General features: G+C 47.0%; 1 protein-coding gene across 2 annotated transcripts in view; it reads left to right on the forward strand.

Moving 5' to 3' along the window:
* LOC133453170 (PEX5-related protein-like) overlaps positions 1 to 24030 on the forward strand; it is a 112158-nt gene that overhangs the window by 46516 nt on the left and 41612 nt on the right. For both annotated transcript variants that reach the window (XM_061733075.1, XM_061733076.1), the window contains exon 3: positions 20901 to 21116. In XM_061733075.1, coding sequence (XP_061589059.1) covers positions 20901 to 21116 — 216 coding nt within the window. The remainder of the gene's footprint in view (positions 1 to 20900; positions 21117 to 24030) is intronic.

Genomic DNA, 24030 nt, shown 5'->3' on the forward strand with positions numbered 1-24030 from the left:
GGATGTGTATACAAATAAATGAAACCTGACATTCCAGCAGATGTGTCAAATTAATTATAAGTATTATCAGATCAGACTAAATGAAGATAAACAGGAGAAATATGGTAAATCTTCCCCTTTTAGATCTGTTTAGATTCATGTCATGAAAACCTAAACACTCCATTCTAGAACATATTACAATTTTTTTTTGTCTTCTAATCTCACCATTTTTTGGAACGAGATTAATGTTCCTGTTGTGGAACAGAGTTTTTAGAGGTTTTTAAGAAGAATGTTTAAATGGACTTTTGCTACATTTAGTCACACCACCATCATTGAGGTTTTTAACGAACAAAACAAAAAAAAATATTTGATTTTATATGAATGACACTAAATTTATTAATTCTATCAACTAGAAAAGTTTTGAGTTGGTTTATATCAGCGACCTATTCAGTATGTTTTACTGTCCCATGTTTACCAGTTGCTGAGCTGTGGGTGTTTGCACCAGCACTGTATTTAAGGAATGATGATGGATCTGGATGATTGACAGCTCTATGGAATTTTCCCTGCCCATAGAATTAACAGGATCTTCACAAATCCACTACAGGAATGATCAAAATAGAGTAAAGAAAAAAGGATCATACTCAGTACATGATATCATGTGAGTTTCTGGCTCAGTACCATTTGAGTAAAAACAATTTTGGTGGGGGGATGTGTAAAATCCAGAGAAAACCTCTGATGTTCCTGCTTTATAAACTCACTGACCCTGCAATTATTAAGAAGCTAAATTTACCATTTTACAACATTTTCCATGAATTTGTGAGTTTATTAATTTGTGTTTTAAAAGGTTTATAATGTCAGAGTTGAAGTCAGAATTACTCCATCTATCCATCCATCTTTTTCTCTTATCTGGGGTCAGATCATAGGGCAGCAGCTAGGCAGGGAGGCCAACACCCCCCTTTCCCCAGACACTTCATCTGGGTGATCCCAAGGCATTCCCAGAATCCCTCCGCTGTGCTGGGTCTTCCTCTGGGTCTTCTCCCAGTGGGACGTGCCCAGAACACCTCACCAGGGAGGCATTCGGGAAGCATTCTAACCAGATGCCCAAATCCGGTTCCTCTTGATGTGAAGGCGCTGCAGCTCTATTCTCAGCCCCTCCCGGATGGCCGAGCTTTTCACCCAATCTCCAAGGGAGAGCCCGGACAATCAGCCGCTTGCATCCGCAATATCATTCTTTTGGTCTCTACCCACAGCTCGTGACCACAGGTTAGCTTTGAACATGGGCCGACTGATAAATCGAGAGCTTTGCATTTAGGCTCAGCTCAGGAGGTGACATCCACTGCCACAAAACCAACACGGAGCCGATCAAAACACGAGCAGCAATCGACCCAAATCTCCAGATCCGATCTCAGTCTAAGCTAAGCTACCGCTATTAACTAACCCCAAAAACTACAGAGCAAGCATGCAGGTGAACAAGCCAGTGTATATGTCTATGTGTGTGTGTGCGTGTATGTAAAAGATTATGTGTGTGTCCTCCTACCCACCTCCCCCGGACCTGGACTCGGTACCATGGCCTCCCCCCACCCACCAGGGGGTTGCACCAGCAGGACACAGTCCAGCTTCATTTTTAACCAATAACCAAGTTTATTTATGCAAATTTTAAAGAGGAGAAAGACATGAAATGAAGAACCTTTTAAGGACTTCTGAGATGCAGCCACCAGTTTTTATGAATATGTGCGTTTACTTGAAAAAGTAAATAAAAATGGAAGTGTGTATGTACATGTCTGTGTGGCTATGTGTGTGTATGTGTGTGTATGTATATGTTTGTGTGACTGTGTATGTGTGGCTCTGTATGTATTGTTACACCCCTAAGGAAAAGCTATCTTGTCAACACACACACACACACACACACACACACACACACACACAAAAATGTTCTACACATTTGGGGATAAACGTCAGCATTGGACATAAACTCTAGATTCTGTTGTCCGACAGGGACGGACTGGGACTAAAAACGGCCCTTGGAGTGTGTTTGGTGGAATTGTGGCATTGACTATTTGGTAAAAGTCCCACCAGGCTGTTGTGGCTGTTATTGGTCTTTTGAAGCAGGGGTGATTAGTAATAGAACAGCTCATAAATGGTAAAGCTAAGATGCTTATTTCTTTACAAAATTACTGTTCTAACTCCAACCAAGAAAGATCATATTGATTTGGTGCAATCCATTTATAAAAACATGTTGGAATGTATTTCCAAGAAAGTAATGAGGGAAGTTTGGGGCCTCCAGACCACCTTTAATTCAGTTTTTTTTTTAGCGTGGATGATTTAAAGGAGCATGGATTGAGGCAGGATTTATGAAAATAATTCTTATACGTTTTAAGTTTTCTAGTAATAATGTCAGATGAAGCGTTCCAAACCAAAAAGAATGAGCCCTCTAGTGTATCTCTCCGTTGCCTTGAACAGGCTGTGTGCTGCAAAATGTGCTGCAATTGTGACCGGAATTTCCCGCGCTGTCCTGCGGATGTGACGTCAAATGACGCTGCATGTGCGTTCTCCCCGTTCTCCCGTGCCGGCTTCTCTGTTGGCTGCAGTACCCCCGACGGCCGTCGTGGCGTAGGGTGGCGCTAATGAGTCTCATTTCTTAAAAGGAGCATCATGCTCCTTTAATTATTGTTTTTCCAGCAATATTGAGAGACCACTGAGTCTCGAGATTTGAACCAAGAGAGAGGAGTCTTGATGGGTATTATTGAGAAAAGATCCTTTTCCATGGGAACTTTCCATTAATTATAATCAGACACCCCCTCTGCTGCTCACTTAACTGAGCATGATATTGATGTGGGAGGTGGTAAACCAGTTCAACAGTGTTTTTACTGTACTTTGCCAGAGCAGCAAGACCTTGTAGAAGCTGTAGAAGCTCCAACACATACTTCCCTTAAGTATGTGTTGGAGTACGGTATTGGTATTCCATCCAGCTCAAGTTGGGCCTCCCCATGTCTGCTTGTAAAAAAGCCAGACCTGACCTTTCGGCCCTTGCATTGACTTTTCATAAAGACCTTGATGACATGCTGATGATGACCATAAAGAATAAGGTCTGTTGATGCAGGGAGACATCTAAAACTTGCAGGAGAGTGGCTCTCAAGGGATGGAGGGATAGAGACGCCTGCTATACAGTTATGCCATTTGGTCTGAAGAACGTCTCATGTTCTTCACGTCTCATAACTTAAGAGGGGAATCCCATCCTATATAAGAGAGAAGTCGCTTAAACTTGGAAGAACAAGCACGGATTTCATAAGCGAGTGATCAGTCGGTTTAGGTGAGCGTCTGCGTGAGTTTCTGGTTTGGTTTCGGGCACTTTTTAGTCTGATTCTCTGCTGTTCGCAGCTAACAGTTGAGGTCGTTGGTGCGGGCCACACCCAATGTTTTGTAACTGTTCGGGCGAAGCAGAAAGAGGCGTTTTTCAGCGTCTAATACAACAGATGTTGTCTCTAGACGCTTTCCAGAGACCCAGAACATGACCCCGAGCAATTATTACATAAATGATGTCAGATAAAAGCCGGCCAGCACGCCAGCACGCAGCTGGCCAGCACGCCAGCACGCAGCTCCCGAAGCTCCGGCCTGCAAACATGCACAGAAGAGAAAAAAGGGGGGCAGCACAAGAAAATACAGGAACGATGGACAAAAATGATGACTATGAGATACTTATGATAAATACATTTGGAAATGGAGGGGTGAGAGGCACCGCCCAGTGGACATGTCGGTGCCCCCCTGCAGCATAGGCCTATAGCAGCATATCTACCACGAGGCTATGTTTGAGACTAACTATTATAGTCTTGTTCTATAGCTGCAACTATGACTACTGACTCTAACACACTAGAGTTTACACTACCTAGAGATTTACCAACACCAGCTAGAGGTTCACTAAACACTAACTACCGTATTTTCACGACCATTCGGCGCACCGTGTGGAAAGGCGCCGTCTACAGACACGGAGCGCGCACACACACGCGCCGCAAAACACACACGCGCGCTGCAGAACACACACAAGCACACAAGAGTGCTTATTTAAAAATAGAGCAGGAGCAAAACTTAGTTTGATTGTATTTTATTTCCGTTTTTACATTAATCAAACCCTTCAAAGTCCTCATCCTCTGTTTCTGCATTAAAGAGCTCCGCTAATTCAGCTGTGCCAGTCCGAATTTCCTCGCTGTCAGAGTCACTTTCTGTGCCGTGCGGCGCCTCGGAAATGCCGGCTTTTGCAAAAGCCCGAACAACAGTCCCAGCAGACACGTTAGCCAACGCATGATGTGTGAAAAAAACCACCGGGTCGCCGCACATAGACCTGCCTCAGCCACTCGATCATCTCTTCATCCAGCCAGCCCTTTTCATTTGCCTTTATAATGACTCCGGCTGGAAAAGTCTCTTTAGGCAAAGTTTTTCTTTTAAAAATCACCATAGGCGGCCTTTCTGTCCATCAGCGTGGCAGCCAAGCACAACAGTAAATAAACTTTTCATACCCCGTCGTGCGGATCCCCCACCGCGCTGTTCCCGTCCTCTCCACCGTGCTAGGCTATGGCGTAGGGTACGGCGGCGACGCGCACCCCCGTGTAATCCATATTTCCATATAATCCGCCGGGCGCTGCTGCTGCGCTGGCACCGTGAAGCGAAAGCGAAAGCACCAAGACGGACCTCCATGAAATTGTTCAATTTTAATTTCTTCCGCCAGCGCTACTGCTTTCAGTCGAATGAAACGCTGAAACGCTCCTTCCACCCGCTCCTTCCACCCGCTCCTTCCACCCGCTCTGTGCTTCACACCCCCCCCTTCCCCCTTTAACGTCTGTGGATGCTCTCTATCACGTCCACAACTCACGGGTGCTTCACACGCCCCTTTACCGTTCTCATGGTGGCCGTCTGCCTTACATTACCGTGATACAGGTAATAGAAATGGCGCACCGTTTCATTGGGCGCGCGGCACATTCTTTAAAAAAAAAAAAAAATGTATGTGCTCCTAATGGTTGCGAAAATACGGTATAGGCTTTACTAAACAGAAAGGTTTTAAGTTTAGTTTTAAAGGTGGAGGTGGTGTCTGCCTCCTTAACCCAAATTGGAATTTGACACGCACTTGAGTTCCTGATAGCAGAACGCCCGCCCTCCAAATCTACATTTGGATACTCTAGGAACTACGAGTAAACCTGCACTCCGAGAACGGAGACCTCTGCCAGGAACATAAGGAACTATCAGGTCTTGCAAATAATGCGGAGCTAAGCCGTTTTGGGCTTTATACGCAAGTAATAAAATTTTAAATTGGATTCTGAATATTACGGGTAGCCAATGGAGCGACGCTAATACTGGAGAGACGTGGTCTCTCCTGCTGATTCCTGTGAGCACTTGCGCTGCTGCATTTTGGATCAGCTGGAGCCTATTCACTTACGGCGCTGAAGCGCCAGCTTTGTTACTAACCACTTCGGGTTAAGACCACATTTCCCTCTGCCTTCAAACAAGCTCGGGTCACCCCACTGCTGAAAAAAGCCACACTTAACCCTGCCCAGGTTGAACACTACAGACCAGTCTCACTGCTCCCATTCATGTCTAAAATTCTAGAACGTGCTGTCTTCAGTCAGGTCTCACAGTTCCTTCACAACAACTGCCCGTATGATCCACATCAGTCTGGCTTTAGACAGCCACTCGACTGAAACTGCTCTTCTGTCAGTTACTGAATCACTACGGGCTGCCAGATCTGCTGGTCTATCCTCAGTCCTCATACTGCTGAGTCACTACGGGCTGCCAGATCTGCTGATTTATCCTCAGTCCTCATACTGTCCTCTTGTGGTTCATGTCCTACCTCGCAGGAAGATCCTTTAGAGTATCATGGCAAGCACGAGTGTCCAGATCACATGAGCTGGCAACAGGGATCAGTGCTTGGCCCTCTTCTCTTTTTGCTATACAACACTTCACTAGGTGAAATCCTCAGCTCTCATGGGTTATCCTACCACTACTAGGCTGATGACACCCAGCTCTTTCTTTCCTTCCCACCTGGCGACACGACCGCCTCAATGTGAATATCGGCCTGTGTTTCTGATATCTCTGTATGGATGAAAGACCATCTCCTTCAGCTAAACATGTCCAAGACTGAGCTTATTGTCTGTCCAGCCAGTCATTCCTCACCTCCTCAGATAAGCAGCTGGATTCCAACACACTTGTGCCCACGTCTTCTGCTAGGAATCTTGGTGTCATGTTAAGGCTGAAATATGCTTCTGCGTCACACCAACGCAGAGCACACGCCGCAGCCGTGACGCCGTGCTGAACCCTTCTGACTTCTCCATCTCTCCATTTGGTCGCGGTGCAGTACCCCCCGCGGCCACTAGTTAGCGATCTTTTTCTGAATGGTTTATCCGACTTTTTCCGGTCACAGTAAATCAAAGAGATAAGGACAACTATTGTGCAAAAAACAAAAACAAAAAAAATCACATATAAACGAAGAAAAGAGCCCTGGAAGTTCACTACTGATTCAAACCGGAAACCGGAAATGCTTCGCTTTCAAACGAACCAATCACAGCCCTCTCGGTCTGCGTGTGGTCTGCGTCTCCTCGACGCGTAGTTACAATTTTCAGGAGGTGCACGTCAGAGACGGCGCAGGTGACGGCGTGTCCTCTGCGTCGATCCAAACCACACACCGTAGGCACGGCGCCATTTTGACGCAGAAGCATAATTCAGCCTTTAGACAGCCAGCTGACCTTTAAGGGGGACCTATTATGAAAAACACGTTTTTTCTTGTTTTAACATATATAAAGTGGTCTCCCCTCACCCTGCCAGCAGAGGGAAGACAAAATCCCATGAATTTCAAGGTCTCTGACCCCCGCCTGACAGAATCCCCCAGTGTCACGTGATTTTTTTTTTTGAGCCGATTTAGAATCTGCTCCCGTCGTGAGTCACGACAGGAGCAGATTTCCATAGGTTCAGCCTCCGCTGCTGAAACCCCGCCCACAACCAGCTCAGCCGGCCGGAGCGTCCGCCATTGTTTGCAAGCGGTGGCTGTTTGAACAGCGAGGGAGAGTAGAAATGAGATTTTGCATAAACATTTACCCAGGGAAGGATCAGATCCCACAGCACGGACCCGGCAACTGCACACGAGTCAGCGGTAAGTTCCTTTTTTTTATGTTATTTATATTTGTATGATCTTTGCATGGCTAAGTATTTAGCTTAGCTCCGGAGCCCCGGCGCCGCATACGGACCGGACCGTCGAGGAGCTCCGAACCCGGGGCTCCGAACCCGGGGGCTCCGGAGGAGCCGGCCTCCTGGTTCGGAGCTCCAAACTCGGAGCTCCGAGCCCAGAGATCCGAACCCGGGGGCTCCGGGGGGCCGGCTCCGGGCTCGGGCTTTAGATTGTTTTTAAGACATTCAAGGCCTGTTTAAAATATACATTAAATGCCATAATATGTCCCCTTTAAGGAGCATGTTGCCTTGGTTTCCTGGTCTTGCTGTTTCACTCTTTACAACATCAGGAAAATCAGACCCTACCTGAACATACGACACAGTTCTTGGTTCAGGCTCTGGTCATGTCACGTATTGACTACTGTAATTCCTTGTTGGTCGGCCTTCCTGGTGCTCAGTTAAACCTCTGCAGATGATCCAGAATGCAGCAGCATGTCTGATCTTCAATCAACCCAAGAGAGCTCATGTCACTCCGCTGCTAATCTCTCTGCACTGGCTTCCAGTTGCAGCATCAAGTTCAAAGCTCTGCTTTTGGCTACCAAACAATTACCCAAACGGCTCCTGTTTACCTTCACTCCCTCTCCACAGCTCCGCTCAGCCAGTGAAAGATGCCTGGTGCTTCCACTGCAAAGTGGTGTGAATTCAGTAGCCAGACTCTTCTCCTCCATTGTTCCCCGATGGTGGAACGACCTACCAAACTCTTTCTGATTTGCAGGGTCTGTACCTACTTTTAAGAGCAAGTTAAAGACCCAGCTCTTTAAGGAGCACTTCTGCATCTAGTAAACTTCAACCAAGATGATGTCTTTTTAGACGTAGCTTTCTTGTATAAAGGGACTGTTTGGTTAGGCGAAGAAACCCCCCTCCCAAAAAAAAAAAAAAACTGGCATGGCAGCACCTGTACCAGCACTTATCCATGATGGACCCTCCTATGATTTCTTGCTTGTGTTCTCTCAGATGTAAGTCACTTTGGATAAAAGCGTCTGCTAAATGAGAGCAGTAGTAGTTGTTAGGCTCACTCGAGAACAGAAAATAGCCAAATGTGCCAGGGACTCCAAAAGCAAAGACACTGAGACTGAAGTTGCAAACAAAGGATTTAATGAGTAAACTCAATCCGGGGGAGGTGGATGGAATGGTGGAGCGGGGAGACACTGGAATGACTGGAGGGAGCCACAGTAGTCAACGTCTAAGCGCCGGGTGTCGTCTCTCAGCAGCTTATGTAGGCAGCCCTTGATTCTGATGGTGGAGCAGCTGGGCTGATTGGAATCAGCCACAGCTGTGCTGGCTGCTGGCTGAGGGGCTTGTGGCACAACAGTACCCCCCCCCCCCCGAGGGGAGGCACCGGACGACCGACCCGGAGCACCCGGATTGTCCCGGTAGAAGTCGTCCAACAGGGAAGGGTCTGCAAGGTAGGACCGGGGCACCCATATACGGTCTTCAGGGCCAAAGCCCTCCCAGTCCACCAAGTACTGGAAACCCCGTCCCCTACGACGAACAGCGAGCAGCTTCCGAACCGTCCAAACAGGGTCACCATCTGCTAGGACCCGAGGGGGCGGAGGAGCAGACTAGGGGGGGAGACAGAGTGCTGGTGGCTACTGGCTTAAGCTGGGACACATGGAACACAGGATGAACCTTGAGAGCGGGAGGGAGATCCAAACGGACCGCAACAGGGCTGATTATGCGGCTCACCGTGTATGGACCAACAAAACGGGGATTCAGCTTGCGAGTAGACGTCTGGAACGTCTGGAGAGGTAGGTCCCGGGCCAACAGCCAAACCTTCTGGCCAGGCTGGTAGAGGGGGGCACGCACTCTCCGCCGGTTTGCACCACGCCGAGCACGCACAGAAACGCAGAATAGCGCAGCTCGGGCAGTCTTCCAGATGCGACGACACCGGCGGAGGTGTGCCCTGGTGGACGGTACAGCCACCTCCAGCTCTTGTTGGGGAAACAGAGGGGGTTGATAACCCAGCGAGCACTGAAAAGGTGACATCCCGGTGCCAGAGCAAACCATGGTGTTGAGGGAATACTCCACCCAAGGGAGGTACTTGGCCCAGGAAGCGGGGTTGCTGGAGGCAACGCAGCGAAGGGCTGCCTCGACTGCCTGGTTGGCACGCTCTGCCTGCCCGTTTGACTGCGGGTGGTACCCAGAGGAGAGGCTGGCTGTGGCTCCAATTCCCTTGCAAAAGGCCTGCCACACCTTGGAGACGAACTGGGGACCACGGTCGGACACGATGTCGGAAGGAATTCCGTGAAGGCGGACGACATGGAGTTCGAGGAGGTCTGCAGTTTCCGCAGCAGAAGGGAGTTTGGTGAGAGGAACAAAGTGGGCTGACTTTGAGAACCGATCGACCACGGTCAGGATGGTGTCACAGCCCTGAGACACAGGGAGCCCTGTCATGAAGTCCATGGCTATGTGAGACCAGGGCCGACTGGGAATGGGAAGGGGTTGCAGAAGGCCTGCCGGAGGACGATGGGAAGCCTTACTCCGAGCACAGATGGTGCAGGCGGCTACAAACTCCCTGACATCCCTCTTAAGGGTTGGCCACCAGAACCTCTGGCTGATGAAGGTCGCTGTCCGGCGCTCCCCGGGGTGACAGGCCACCCGACTAGAGTGACCCCACTCCAACACCTGAGGCCGGACTGCGTCAGGAACAAACTGCCTGTCCGGAGGACCATTACCTGGGTCCGGCTGGGCCTGTAAGGCCTCTCTCACCACGGAGTCGATGGCCCAGGTGACAACACCTACTACCTGGGCAGACGGAAGGATGGTGTCAGAACTCTCTTGGACAGTAGGGATTTCGACAGAGAACTGACGGGAAAGCGCATCAGCCTTGACATTCTTGGAGCCTGGGCGGTAATTGAGTGTAAAATCAAAAACAGCTTAGGAAAAGGGCCCACCGAGCCTGTCTGGAGTTCAGCCTCTTCGCCGTCCGCAAATAGGTCAGATTTTTGTGGTCCGACCACACGACGAACGGCAGCTTCGCTCCCTCCAACCAGTGTCTCCATTCCTTCAGCGCATCGTGGACCGCGAGCAACTCCTTGTTACCCACGTCGTAATTCCTCTCAGCAGGCGCATAGCTCCTAGAGAAATAGGCGCACGGATGTATCCTTTGGTCCTCCTCCGACCGCTGGGAAAGAACGGCTCCAATACCTGAATCCGAAGCATCCACATCCACAATGAACTGTCTCGCAGGATCTGGGTGGATGAGCACAGGTGCCGTAGAGAACAGGCCCTTGAGCTTGGAGAAGGCTGCCTCGGCTTCGGGTGTCCAGGAAAAGGGGCGTGAGACGGAGGTCAGAGCATTGAGAGGGGCAGCAATCTGACTGAATCCCCTGATAAAGCGCCGAACAAAACCGGTGAAACCCAGGAAGCGTCTCAGATGAGTCCGGTCGGTGGGACGCGGCCACTCCTCCACTGCCCTGACCTTGGCTGGATCAGCACGCATCTGTCCAGCTTCGACTACGTTGCCAAGGTATGTCACAGAGTTCGCGTGGAAAACACACTTTTCGGCCTTGACAAAGAGGCGGTTCTCCAACAGACGCTGGAGAACTAGACGAACATGCTGGTGGTGGTCTTCCAAGGATCTGGAGAAGATGAGAATGTCATCCAGGTAAACCACCACAAAGATGTTGAGCATGTCTCTTAGAACATAATTCACGGGGGCTTGGAAGACTGCCGGGGCATTGCAGAGACCAAAAGGCATAACCAGGTACTCAAAATGGCCGAGATGGGTGTTGAAAGCCGTCCATTCGTCGCCCTCCCTGATGCGGACTAAGTGATAGGCGTTGCGGAGATCAAGCTTGGTGAACACCCGGGCGTGAGTCAGTGGCTCGAAAGTGGAACTGATAAGGGGAAGTGGATACTTATTTTTCACCGTGATGTTATTAAGACCTCGAAAGTCAATACATGGCCTAAGGCCGCCATCCTTCTTAGCCACAAAAAAGAAGCCTGCCGCGAGGGGAGAAGACGGTGGTCTTATAATGCCTGAGAGCAGGGACTCTGCAATATAGTTGCGCATCGCCTCCTTCTCCGGGAGGGAGAGGTTGTAGAGTCTCCCTTTAGGATGGGGTGCCCCGGGGAGGAGGTCGATGGCGCAATCATATGGCCGGTGAGGGGGAAGGGATAAGGCTTGATCTTTGCTAAACACCAGGGCAAGATCATGGTAATCAGGGGGAACACCAGTGAGTTTGGGTGGAGAGGACATGGAACCTGGACCACCGGGAGGAGACCAGGCAGAGCGCAGACAGGCCGCATGGTAAGCAGTGCTCCAACCCAAGATCCGACCAGAGGCCCAGGAGATGTGCGGTTCATGCCTCTCCAACCAGGGTCTACCCAACACCAGGGGCGCAGTGGAAGCATGAAGAACGAAAAAGCGGATGGACTCGGAGTGGTTACCCGAAAGAGTGAGCGTGAGAGGCTCAGTGGAATAAGAGATTTTACCCAAGGAGTGCCCGTCGATAGCCCGGGGGGACAGAGTGCGGTGCAGGGGAACTAAAGGGATGCCCGCCTGGCGAGCTAAGGAGATGTCCATGAGGCTTTCGTCTGCACCGGAATCAATGAGGGCACTAAAAGACAGCGTTTCTTGGTCCCAGGAGAGAGTAGCGGGAAAAAGACGGTTGGGACTATTCTTGGGCTGAGGAGAAGTTGCCTTGCTCACCAGGATAGCCCCTACTGGCGAGCTGGACCTTTTGGGCGGGTCGGACAGGCTCGGATGTAATGTCCCGACTCCCCACAGTAGAGACACAGCTGTCTGGACATTCTCTGTTCTCTCTCGTGTCGTGAGAGGCGCGAACGGTCAATCTCCATGGGTTCCGCAGGCCCGGATGTAGTAGGGGGAAGCATGAGTGAATGGGGGTCTGGACTTGCTGTATAAAACGACGCACCATGGGACACCGGCGCTCATGGAGTCGGGTGTCCATCTTGAGTGCCAGGGATACGAGCTCGTTGAGGGTTGTTGGACTGTCACGGACAATAAGATCCTTAATGGAATCATTCAGACCTTTGCGATATGCACTCAGCAGGGCGTGGTCATTCCAACGGCTCTCCGCCGCAAGGATGCGAAACTGCAGTGTATACTGGGCCACAGAACGTGACCCCTGGCGGATAGCTAGCAAACGGCTCGAAGCGTCTTGGCCGTCTGCAGGGTGATCAAACACTGCTTGAAACTCACTCTTGAATTGACTGTAGTTGATGGCAAAGGCTGGGTTGTTCCCTACTGCGGCAATAGCCCAGCTGAGGGCGTCATCGACCAACAAAGACATGACCAGGGCAATCTTCGACCCATCAGAAGAGTATCTTGAAGGCTGATGAGTAAAAAGTAACTCACATTGGGCCAAGAAGCCCTTGCTCTGATCAAAATCTCCATTGAACGGCCTAGGACTGACTAAGCCGGGCTCTGAATGAGCTTGCTGGTGGGCAGGAAGGACTGGGTTTGCAGGCAGGTTGGAAGAACTGGGGCTAGGGCCTCTGCTGGCGGAGACTTGGTTTCTAAGGTAATCCAAGGATTGTTGTATGCCAGACAAGGCCCCTGATAAGGAGTAAATCTGGGACGAAAGGGCAGCCAAAGTACCCACCGTGGACTGAGATGTCTTCTCAAGATCCGCAATCTGGGATTGGACAGTGGGGAAGGCCTTCTTTAATTCCTGCTGCAGTGCGGAAAGCTTAGTAGCTTGACCAAACACCAGCTCCCGTAATTCTGGAGGTCTCTCTGCCTCTGGAGCCCCGGCTTGGCTCATGTTGGCTTAGACGTTCTGTTAGGCTCACACGAGAACAGAAAATAGCCAAATGTGCCAGGGACCCCAAAAGCAAAGACACTGAGACTGAAGTTGCAAACAAAGGATTTAATGAGTAAACTCAATCCGGGGTAGGTGGATGGAATGGTGGAGCGGGGAGACACTGGAATGACTGGAGGGAGTCACAGTAGTCAACGTCTAAGCGCCGGGTGTCGTCTCTCAGCAGCTTATGTAGGCAGCCCTTGATTCTGATGGTGGAGCAGCTGGGCTGATTGGAATCAGCCACAGCTGTGCTGGCTGCTGGCTGAGGGGCTTGTGGCACAACAGTAGTAGTAGTAGTAGTATGTAACCGTTTCTCCTCCTGCCCTTTAACTTTCTCTTCTTGTCTGCTCTAAGTTGTTTTCTTTATCTCATATGACCTTTTCTCCGCATGTGACTTTTTCTTCCCGTCTCCTTAAACTTTTCCTCTTCACTCCATTAGATTTCCCTACTTGTCTCCTTTAGCTTTTTCTTTTTGTCTCCTTTACCTTCCCTTCCTCTTTTCCTGTAAGTTTTTGTCCTTAGCTCTCCTCCATCTTCTGCCTCCATCTGTCACCTCTGACTCAGGTGCCCCCCAGTGGTTGATTACCACCTGTGACCTACATTAGCATTAGTCAGACTGATGATTCAGCATGTCTCATGAAGCAGCAGCAGAAATGTAATCTCCTCAACCTCCTCCAGTTTGATCAAGGTGGTTGAAAGGCACAGTTGTCATCTCATTTTTCCATCATCAGGCTCAGTTACCATCTAATTGATCACCTGGATGGGATGCAGCAGTAATGTGCAGTAATCAGTGATGGAGAGTCACTGTGTTCATGTCTCACCACCAGAGTCAGCTTTGACTTCAGCAGTTAACTTGAGATTCAAGTATGGAAATTCAAAACACTATGACGGACCTCTGACACATTCAACAACACAGTTGTTTAGTTTTTAAATCATCATAAATCAGTATGGAGGATTGCATCATTGAATTGAAACATCAGTAGGCAGAACAGTCTGATCATAGAGATTAAAGATGAGTAAAGGCCTGATTTGATCATTGATGCCACGTTTACACAAAGTTTACAAAAACGGTTATTTCCCCCCCTACGTTTTGAAAAATACCATAATTTACACAAACCCGCTGTTAAGGGGTGCTATGAGCAGCCAAACCAACAGGGGGCAGTGTAACGAGAAGTATAAAGTCATGCTAGCCAATCGGTATCCTGGAAAAAAAAACATCAACAAATGACACCATGGTTGCGTCCGAAATTGCATACTTCCACCCTAATGAGTATGCAAAAGGAGTATGCGAGATTTTTTAGTGCGTCCGAAACATTAGAACGTACTCAATTGTATAGTCTATCTATACTCATTCCGGAGAAATTTATTAGTGTGCATTGATTCAATTAAATTAAATTCAGGCAGGCAGGTGGAAGCAGCAACGGAATGAGCGGTGGGGTAAGGGGGGGGGGCGCAGGCCAGCACGCAGCTCCCGAGGCTCCGGCCTGCAAACATGCACAGAAGAGAAAAAGGGGGGCCAGCACAAGAAACTACAGGAACGATGGACAAAAATGATGGCTATGAGATACTTATAATAAATAAAAATGGAAATGGAGAAGAGAAGAAGGGAAGAGGACAGGAGAAGAAAGGTGAGAGGCACCGCCCAGCGGATCATGTCGGTGCCCCCCTGCAGCATAAGCCTATAGCAGCATATCTACCATGAAGCTATGTTTGAGACTAACTATTATAGTCTTGTTCTATAGCTGCAACTATGACTACTGACTCTAACACAGTAGAGTTTACACTAACTAGAGATTTACCAACACCAGCTAGAGGTTTACTAAACACTAACTATAGGCTTTACTAAACAGAAATATTTTAAGTTTAGTTTTAAAGGTGGAGGTGGTGTCAGCCTCCTTAACCCAGATTGGAAGTTGGTTCCATAGTAATGGTGCCTGATAGCAGAACGCCCGCCCTCCAAAAATCTACATTTAGATACTCTAGGAACTACGAGTAAACCTTCACTCCGAGAACGGAGAGCTCTGCCAGGAACATAAGGCACTATCAGGTCTTGCAAATAATGCGGAGCTAAGCCGCTGCTGCATTTTGGATCAACTGGAGCCTATTCAGCAAATTACTTGGACATCCTGCTAACAACACATTACAGTAATCCAGTCTAGAAGATACAAACGCATGAACTAGTTTTTCTGCATCACTCTGCGAGAGGATTTTCCTAATCTTTGAAATATTACGGAGATGGAAAAATGCTATTTTACAAACCTGATTAACATATGGTTTAAATGACAAATCCTGATCGAAAACAACACCAAGGTTTCTCACAGTTGCACTGGAAGCCATCGCAACACCATCTAATCCCTTCCTAAGATGCTCTGGACCAAGAATGATAACCTCTGTTTTATCTGAATTAAGAAGCAAGAAATTTCCGGACATCCAGTCCTTGATGAAGTTTAACTAACGGTTCTGTTTCATCCGGCTTCATAGACAAATAGAGCTGCGTATCATCAGCATAGCAATTAAACTGTATTCCGTGATTCTGGATTATTCTGATTCTGGATTATACTTCCCAATGGCTGCATGTATAAACTGAACAAGATTGGCCCTAGCACTGAACCCTGTTCTGGCTTTGCGAATGGCTTTTTTATATACTATTAGAATATCTTTCCATTCACGATAGGAGTCTACAGACTTACAAGAGTACCACTTCCTTTCCATTTTACGCACGTTTTGTTTCAACATGCGGATATCTGAATTATATCAGGGAGTTAAGCTCCTATGGTTGGAAACCCTCCTTTTCAAAGGTGCAACTTCATCTAAAGCTGAATGCAACAAATCAGCAGTATTACTAACAAGGAAATCAACATCTGCAGAAGCAGAACCCAGGTCACTGGCCTCTATTGCTTCAGTAGAGGCTTCACTATTTTCCACTGTCGCAAGATGAGCAATGGCCTCACTAAATTTAGCAATAGCTTCATCAGACAAACATCTGCTAAAATAATACCTCCTATTTTGCACTTCAACATCGACAATATTAAATTCAAACGTTATTAAATAATGTTTGGATAAAAGGGAGTTTACAGGTGACACCAACAGATCATCAGTTTCAACACCGTAGGTGAGAACGAGATCGAGGGTATGATTAAAACAGTTTGTCCACTTTTTGTGAGATACCCATCGATTCTAGAAGAGAATTGAAAGCTAATTTAAGATTATCGTTTTCAACATCCATATGAATATTAAAATCACCCACTATGATGGGTAAAGAACAGCTTATTATTCAACGTTGATAGAGGATAACAAAAGTAACCCACGTTTTCTGTTCAGCACTGTAGCCAGGCTGACAAAGAGTCACAACTCTGTTGAGCCGTGCATTCCTGCAGCTCTCAGTAGTGAAGACTTTATGAGCTTCTTTAACAGTAAAATCACGAGAATTAGAGAAGAAATCAACCAGCCGGTTGTGGGCGTTTCTTCAGCTTTAGCGACTTCCCTAGGCTCTGACTTGACTCTAGACTGTTTTGATCCTATAGACCTCCCTGAGCTGACTTCACTCGTTAATAGAGCTAAGTCTACCACATGTATGTCAGACCCCATCCCGACTCGACTATTCAAAAATGTTTTTTCTCTTATTGGTGCGACAATACTGGACCAAATCAACCTATCCCTAAGCTTAGGATATGTACCACAGGCTTTCAAAGTGGCAGTTATCAAACCTTTACTTAAAAAACCTTCTCTTGACCCAGACACCTTAGCTAATTATAGGCCAATTTCCAACCTTCCATTTGTATCTAAAATTCTGGAAAAGGCAGTTTCAAGCCAGTTATGTGACTATTTGTATAGAAATGATCTGTTTGAAGTCTTTCAGTCAGGGTTCAGAATGCATCATAGCACAGAGACAGCACTGGTTCGAGTTACGAATGACCTCCTTATGGCCTCAGATAAGGGATTAGTATCCATATTGGTTCTACTGGACCTCAGTGCTGCTTTTGACACTGTAGATCATGGCATTTTACTGCACAGGTTAGAGCATGTTGTTGGGATTAAAGGGACAGCTCTACGTTGGTTTAAATCATATCTATCTGACAGGTTCCAGTTTGTTCATGTACATGAAGTTTCTTCAGAACAGTCAAGGGTCTGTTGTGGTGTTCCGCAGGGTTCAGTGCTAGGGCCAATCTTTTTCAGTTTATACATGCAGCCGTTGGGAAGTATAATCCAGAATCACGGCATACACTTTCATTGCTATGCTGATGATACGCAGCTCTATCTGTCTATGAAGCCGGATGAGACAGAACCGTTGGTTAAACTTCAGGCATGTCTTAGGGACATCAAGGACTGGATGTCCGGAAATTTCTTGCTTCTAAATTCAGATAAAACAGAGGTTATCATTCTTGGTCCAGAGCATCTTAGGAAGGGACTAGATGGTGTTGCGATGGCTTCCAGTGCAACTGTAAGAAACCTTGGTGTTGTTTTCGATCAGGATTTGTCGTTTAAACCATATGTTAATCAGGTTTGTAAAATAGCGTTTTTCCATCTCCGTAATATTGCAAAGATTAGGAAAATCCTCTCGCAGAGTGATGCAGAAAAACTAGTTCATGCGTTTGTATCTTCTAGACTGGATTACTGTAATGTGTTGTTAGCAGGATGTCCAAGTAATTTGCTGAATAGGCTCCAGCTGATCCAGAATGCAGCAGCACGAGTGCTGACAGGAATCAGCAGGAGAGACCACGTCTCTCCAGTGTTAGCGTCGCTCCATTGGCTACCTGTAAAATTCAGAATTCAATTTAAAATTTTATTACTTGCATATAAAGCCCAAAACGGCTTAGCTCCGCAGTATTTATAAGATTTGATAGTGCCTTATGTTCCTGGCAGAGCTGTCCGCTCCCAGGGTGCAGGTTTACTCGTAGTTCCTAGAGTATCTAAATGTAGATTTGGAGGGCGGGCGTTCTGCTATCAGGCACCATTACTTTGGAACCAACTTCCAATCTGGGTTAAGGAGGCTGACACCACCTCCACCTTTAAAACTAAACTTAAAACCTTTCTGTTTAGTAAAGCCTATAGTTAGTGTTTAGTAAACCTCTAGCTGGTGTTGGTAAATCTCTAGGTAGTGTAAACTCTAGTGTGTTAGAGTCAGTAGTCATAGTTGCAGCTATAGAACAAGACTATAATAGTTAGTCTCAAATATAGCTTTGCGGTAGATATGCTGCTATAGGCTTATGCTGCAGGGGGGCACCGACATGATCCGCTGGGCGGTGCCTCTCACCCTTCTTCTCCTCTCCTCTTCCCTTCCTCTCTTCTCCATTACCATTTCTATTTATTATAAATATCTCATAGCTATCATTTTTGTCCATCGTTCCTGTAGTATCTTGTGCCGGCCCCCCTCTTTTCTCTTTTGTGCATGTTTGCAGGCTGGAGCCTCGGGAGCTGCGTGCTGGCCTGCGCCCCCCCCCCCCTCATAACATAATATTCGTATATAATAATTTTATATAATTTCATCTTGTTTCGGCCAGGATAAATGGGAAAGAGCGGAGCGCTGCTACTGCTGCTACTGCTGCTGTGACACGTCACTTCCTCCCAACGGCAGGAAGTGCCGTGTGCGCTCTGAATAGTACGTCCGAATGAATGGATACTACTGATATTTACTCAAAAGTGTGCCAAACTTTAGTATACTTTTTACTGTTTAGCATGGCATTTCGGACGCACCGGTTGACACCTTCCAGTTACTTCCAAGATGGAATGAGAGTCTTTCGTTTGGAGTGACAGAGAAGTGGATTTACTTTTAAGTGTGACTTTTGAATATAAAACAGGTACAAGAAATACAAGAAAATATTGACGGTGGCCAAACAAATTGTAAACACAGGTCGCACACATGACGCTGGTGACATTTCTGTTGCATAATGTGACGTTCTGAAGCCTAAATGTCCGTTTCCCTCTGTTTACAAGCAAACGTGAAGACAGAGTTTTTGCAAATCTCCACTTTGGCCGGAGTTTTCAGAAATTGTTTTTGGTGACTTTGAACTTCGTTTTCGTGTAAACGAACGGCCAAAACGCATGAAAATATCACCGTTTTTGCTACGTGTAAACGGGGCCTGAGACTTTAGATTCTCCTCCATGTGATCTTCATCATTATGACAGTTTAAGAGGGGAAGTTGCAGCCAGGTGCTGCATATAAGGACTGCTATATAAGCAGATGTTTTTTCAAATGTCAATGCCAAAAGGAAAAGGCATCAGTAATCTTACAGAAGCAATCCTGTTTCACAGTTCAGTGTTCCAAAGTGGGATATTCACAAAACATTCAAGACAGTTTGTCTGTCTCCTTGGGAGTGGATCTGTCTGCAGATTTACCCCAAGATCATCAGACCATAAATGGTCAGAAAAGTCCATGATGATGGGCACGGTGGCGCAGCTGGTAGTGCAGCCGTCTCACAGCAAGAAGGTCCTGGGTTCGATTCCCGCCGGGGGACGCTGTGGGCGCTGAAGTGCGTGTTAGTTCCCCCATGACTTCAGCTTGTTGGGGTTGGCGAAAGGGCCTTTCTGTGTGGAGTTTGCATGTTCTCCCCGTGTTCCCTTGGGTAGCTAATGGGAGCTACCCTCACAAAAACATGCACACAGTCCTGGGCTATACATGCCCCCTCTGGCCAGCCGGGGCGCCAGATGGGGTGGGGAGGATCCGGCCGGAATAACGTGATCCTTCCACGCGCTACGTCCGGCCGGAGAAGCCCCACCCTGTCTGGTGAAAAGATGCGGCCTGCTCACTCCTCAGGTTAAGGAGGAGATCTGAGCTCAGTGCAAAGAGAAGACTGAACTAGTACGGCTTGTTTGGAAAAGTTTCCTCTTCTCTCTAGAAAAACATTGAAGGAAGATTGAGGAAAACTGTATCTGAAGAAACCAGCAGACTTCTGGAACAATGTCCCATGGGCAGAGGAGGCCAGAGTAAAATTGTTTGGGCTTAATGTAGCAATAGCAATACTGTAGTCCTGAACATCATGTTTGGAGAACACCAAACACAGCATTAAAGCAGAAACACCTCAGACCTCTGTCAAGCACAGTGTTGGTGGAGGGATGATGGCCTGGACCTGGACACCGGTCGGTCATTAAGTCAATCATGAACTCCTCTGTTGACCAAACGCTCCTAGAGACAAATATGAGGACATCTGTTGATCCCTGAAGATTGGCTAAAACTGGGTCATGTGACAGAAAATGATCCCAAACACAGAAGGAGATCTACATCAGAATGATGACAAATTAAAGAATCAAGGGTCTGAAATTATCAGGTCAAAATCCAGACCTGAATCTGACTGAGATGTTGTGGTTGGACTTCAGAGAGCTTTGTAGACGTGAACATCCAAAACCCCACTATAAACGGAATCAAAATTGGACAGAAGAAGGGAACAGAATTCCTCCACAACCAGGAGAGACGCAGATGAATTCAGAAACATCTGATCCTGCTGAAGACAAGCAACGAGTTTGCTGCTTATATTAAATACTAATGTAGGCTAAGGTAGCTGGAAGCATGTGTTAATGGTATCAGATGTTGCAGCTGTGTTATTTCTGATGATTTTGATGCATTTTGGTATTTCATCACATACTATCCCTCTAATCACAATAAACTCTAAATGTCAGCTCACCTAATGAAAGTGTAGTTTGTCAAATTTTAGCAGCTGGAATAAAAATGAAAAAAAATTAAAAAATATGTAAATTTGTGTCCAGTTCTGATTGGTTGACCATCCAAAGCAGACTGGGCCTTTCGGTGGTGCTTCTAAAAGAGACAGAAGTAGTCTCCTAAAGTTGTGCTGAAAGAATCAGCACAACTGAAGAATCAGAAACTGAAATAAACCCTGTCAACAGTGATGGTGAACGTCTTAGATGCCAAAATAAAGTCTCAAACCTGGACTGTGGTTGAAGGAAACCCGACTTCACGTTTCTGAGTGTTAACCCTTCTCCCTGCTGCAGTTCTGTCCACAGCTCTGGACCTGGTGGACCTCAGCGACTCAGGTGACAGCAGTGGTAGAAGCAACAAAAACCACTGGAGGAGTCCTCTGAGGAGGAAAGCCAGCTCCGAGAGTGCCAGATGCCAAACCAGAACCCAGGAGACAGAACTGATCCAGGTGGAAGTGGAACAACTGCCCACCAGTCCCAGAACACCAGAGAGGATCTCTCTGGACTCAGGTGACTCTCTGCACTGGGCAGGGTTCCTATAGACCACAAAGCTTTTAGAGAGGATAACCATCAATATTTCTAAATGCCAATTAAACTCGACTAGGTATTGACTCCACTTCCAGTAAGATATACAAATAAATTCATTTTATCTTCTCTCTGATAAGTCCTTCCAGGAATAATATTAATGGTTGTCCAGAACCTCTGATTAGTTTCGATTTCTGCAATAATTGTAGCTTGAATTACTATTTTTCTGAAAAGAAATCTGCAGGGAAATGTTGCAAAGCAGGACCTCATCGTTTCTGCAGAAAAGATTATGGGACTAGTTTTATGCACATACCAACCATTTACTGGTGGATACCAGTAAACAGTCTCAGTTCCATCTTCACCACATGAGACTGGTACAGAGTCCACATTAGTGCACACCCTTCCTTTGATCGCCAAAGTAGGAGGGGTTTGTGTGAATGACTCCCAGGAGTGGTGTTGTCAGGGGAATTGGCACCTTGAAGGATCTCCCAAGGCAGATTAGAGAGGCCATTCAACCCAGCCATACCCTTCCAGCTAACACTGTCAACATCCATGTTAGTGTTGACGTTCTCCAATAGGATAATGGAGTGCAGTTTAGAAGCACTCTCCAGCACACCTACCAGAAACTCCAAGAAGGCTGGGTGTTCCAAACTGCTGTCTGCCACATAGGCACAAGCACCAGTTAGAACCTGCTTCAAAACCCAAAGGTGCAGGGATTCTACTCACACACTGGGGAAAATTTCCATTTCAATTCAAATCAATTTTATTTATATAGCATCTATTACAACACAAGTTGTCTCCAGGTGCTTTCCAGAGACCCAGAACATGACCCCCGAGCAATTATTACATTATTACATAAACAATGGTCGTTAAAAACTCCCCTAGTGGGAGAAAAACCTTCAACCAAACAGTGGCAAGAAAAACTCCCCTTTAGGAGGGAAGAAACCTGGACCAGGACCCGGATCATAAAGGGAGACCCTCCTGCCGGAGGCCAGCTGGGCAGAGCAGGAAAAGAGAAAACAGACAGAGAGAATGAAGAACAGAGGAAGGAGAGGCACAGACACAATGGCTAACTGGTGCAATACAGGGATGACTATATAAGCAGATGTAGACAGCAGACACTGAGGTGGTTGGGGGGCAGGCCAGGATGTGAACAGGTGTCCTACAGTCATCAATACAGACAGATGGATCAAGCAGTGGGATGATCAGACAACAAAATCAGTTCCATTAGATTTGACCTTTTTAAACTTTAAATATTTACATCTCCACTTCACCACAGAAGTAAAAGCTCTGTTGCTAAATATAATTATTTTCAAAGAACTGTAAGTATCCGCTGAGGTTGCCATGTCACCCTCTGGTCAGCATCATGAGATTTAGGGCCAGTCCCAATACGCCCCCTACCCCTACTTTTCAGCACTACCCCTAAATTTTGCGCGTTCCCGTGAGAGTAGAGGTGTCCCAATTCCTCCTTGCATGTAGGGGTAGTGACCATAACTAGGGCTAGTGTGTATGAATCTAGCCCTTCAGAGCGAGGGATTTCAGATGCTGACTCACCGACCGAGGGCCAAAAAAAATTCCCAGAATGCTTTACGTCATCATTTGCAGACTGAATCAAACAAAAAAACATGGCAGACATTTCTAATTTTTAGTGAATAAAATCAATATTTTGAGTTAGTTTCTGCATAAAAATGCGTTTTGATTACATTTCTAGCAAGAAATATATATTTTACTTTCATAATATTCACTCAATGAATGTACATAATCACTCGCTTGGTCATTGTTGCGTTGTATCTTCAGATTTCGCCAGAATAAAGGCTGATTTATGGTTCCGCGTTACACCAACGCAGAGCCTACAGCGTACGGTGCGTGTCGCCGCGTACCCTACGCCGTAGGCTCTGCGTCGATTTAACGCGGAACCATAAATCCGCTCCCGAGCCGGCGGCTCTTCTCATCCCGAAAACATTGGAGTAAAATTCTTAACAGGCGTTATTTAGATAAACTGAACCCAGGTTGGGGATCTTAACGGTTACTTTTGCGCCTGAAAAAATATTAGAACTTAATAAAGTGGCATATTAACAGCGCTACAGCGGAAATTGAAACGGCTTTTAACTCTCGGCTTCCTGATATGGTGTGACGTATCTGCAAACGTAACTACGCAGTCCCTTACGTACACGAATGTAAACCACGCAGTGACGTAGCAAGTGGTGTCCCAATCCCTAGGGAAGATTACAAGGGCCCTACCGCTTGTGGCTTCATTTTTAGGGCTAGTGGTAGTGGGTGAGGGCTAGTGGTAGTGAGTGAGGGCTAGTGGTAGAAAGTAGGGGGTGTATTGGGATTGGCCCTTATTTTAGCTGCTCCTGTCACTCATTTAGGGAGCTTTCACACCTGTGGCCCGTTTGTTTTGTTCCGAAACCCTGCCCGAATTGAACATTTTTAAATTCACCGTGCTGCACTGGGACAACATCTCGGCACGTCCAATAGGAGAGAAGGTGGTGGAGGCTGCACCGACTCCTCTCCTTGCGCCGCGGAGCACATACACAATGAATGGAGTTGTATCGGTTGCTGTGTCGATTATGTTCTACAAATAAAAAAAATGAACCGTTTCAGGTCTCGAATGGAATCAGGCGCTTGTTTTGTGCTGTTTCAGAGCGCGAATACTGTGTTCACATATACCAAACGTTCCGATCTTTAGGGGGAAACGCTCCCTGTTCCGGAACAACTGCTCCAAACGGGACAGGTGTGAAAGCTCCCTTAGTTAAAAGCTGTGGTGTCAGTGAGTCAGAAGCAAAAACCCATCAAAGCGCTGCAGTCTGGGCTTTTATTGTGATGAGAACTTCCTGCTTTAATCTCCTCCGTAAACATGCATGTCGACCTTGTGTTATTTTAGTTCAGTTTTACA

Source organism: Cololabis saira, chromosome 10 (assembly GCF_033807715.1).
Source record: "Cololabis saira isolate AMF1-May2022 chromosome 10, fColSai1.1, whole genome shotgun sequence".
Lineage (NCBI taxonomy): Eukaryota > Metazoa > Chordata > Actinopteri > Beloniformes > Belonidae > Cololabis > Cololabis saira.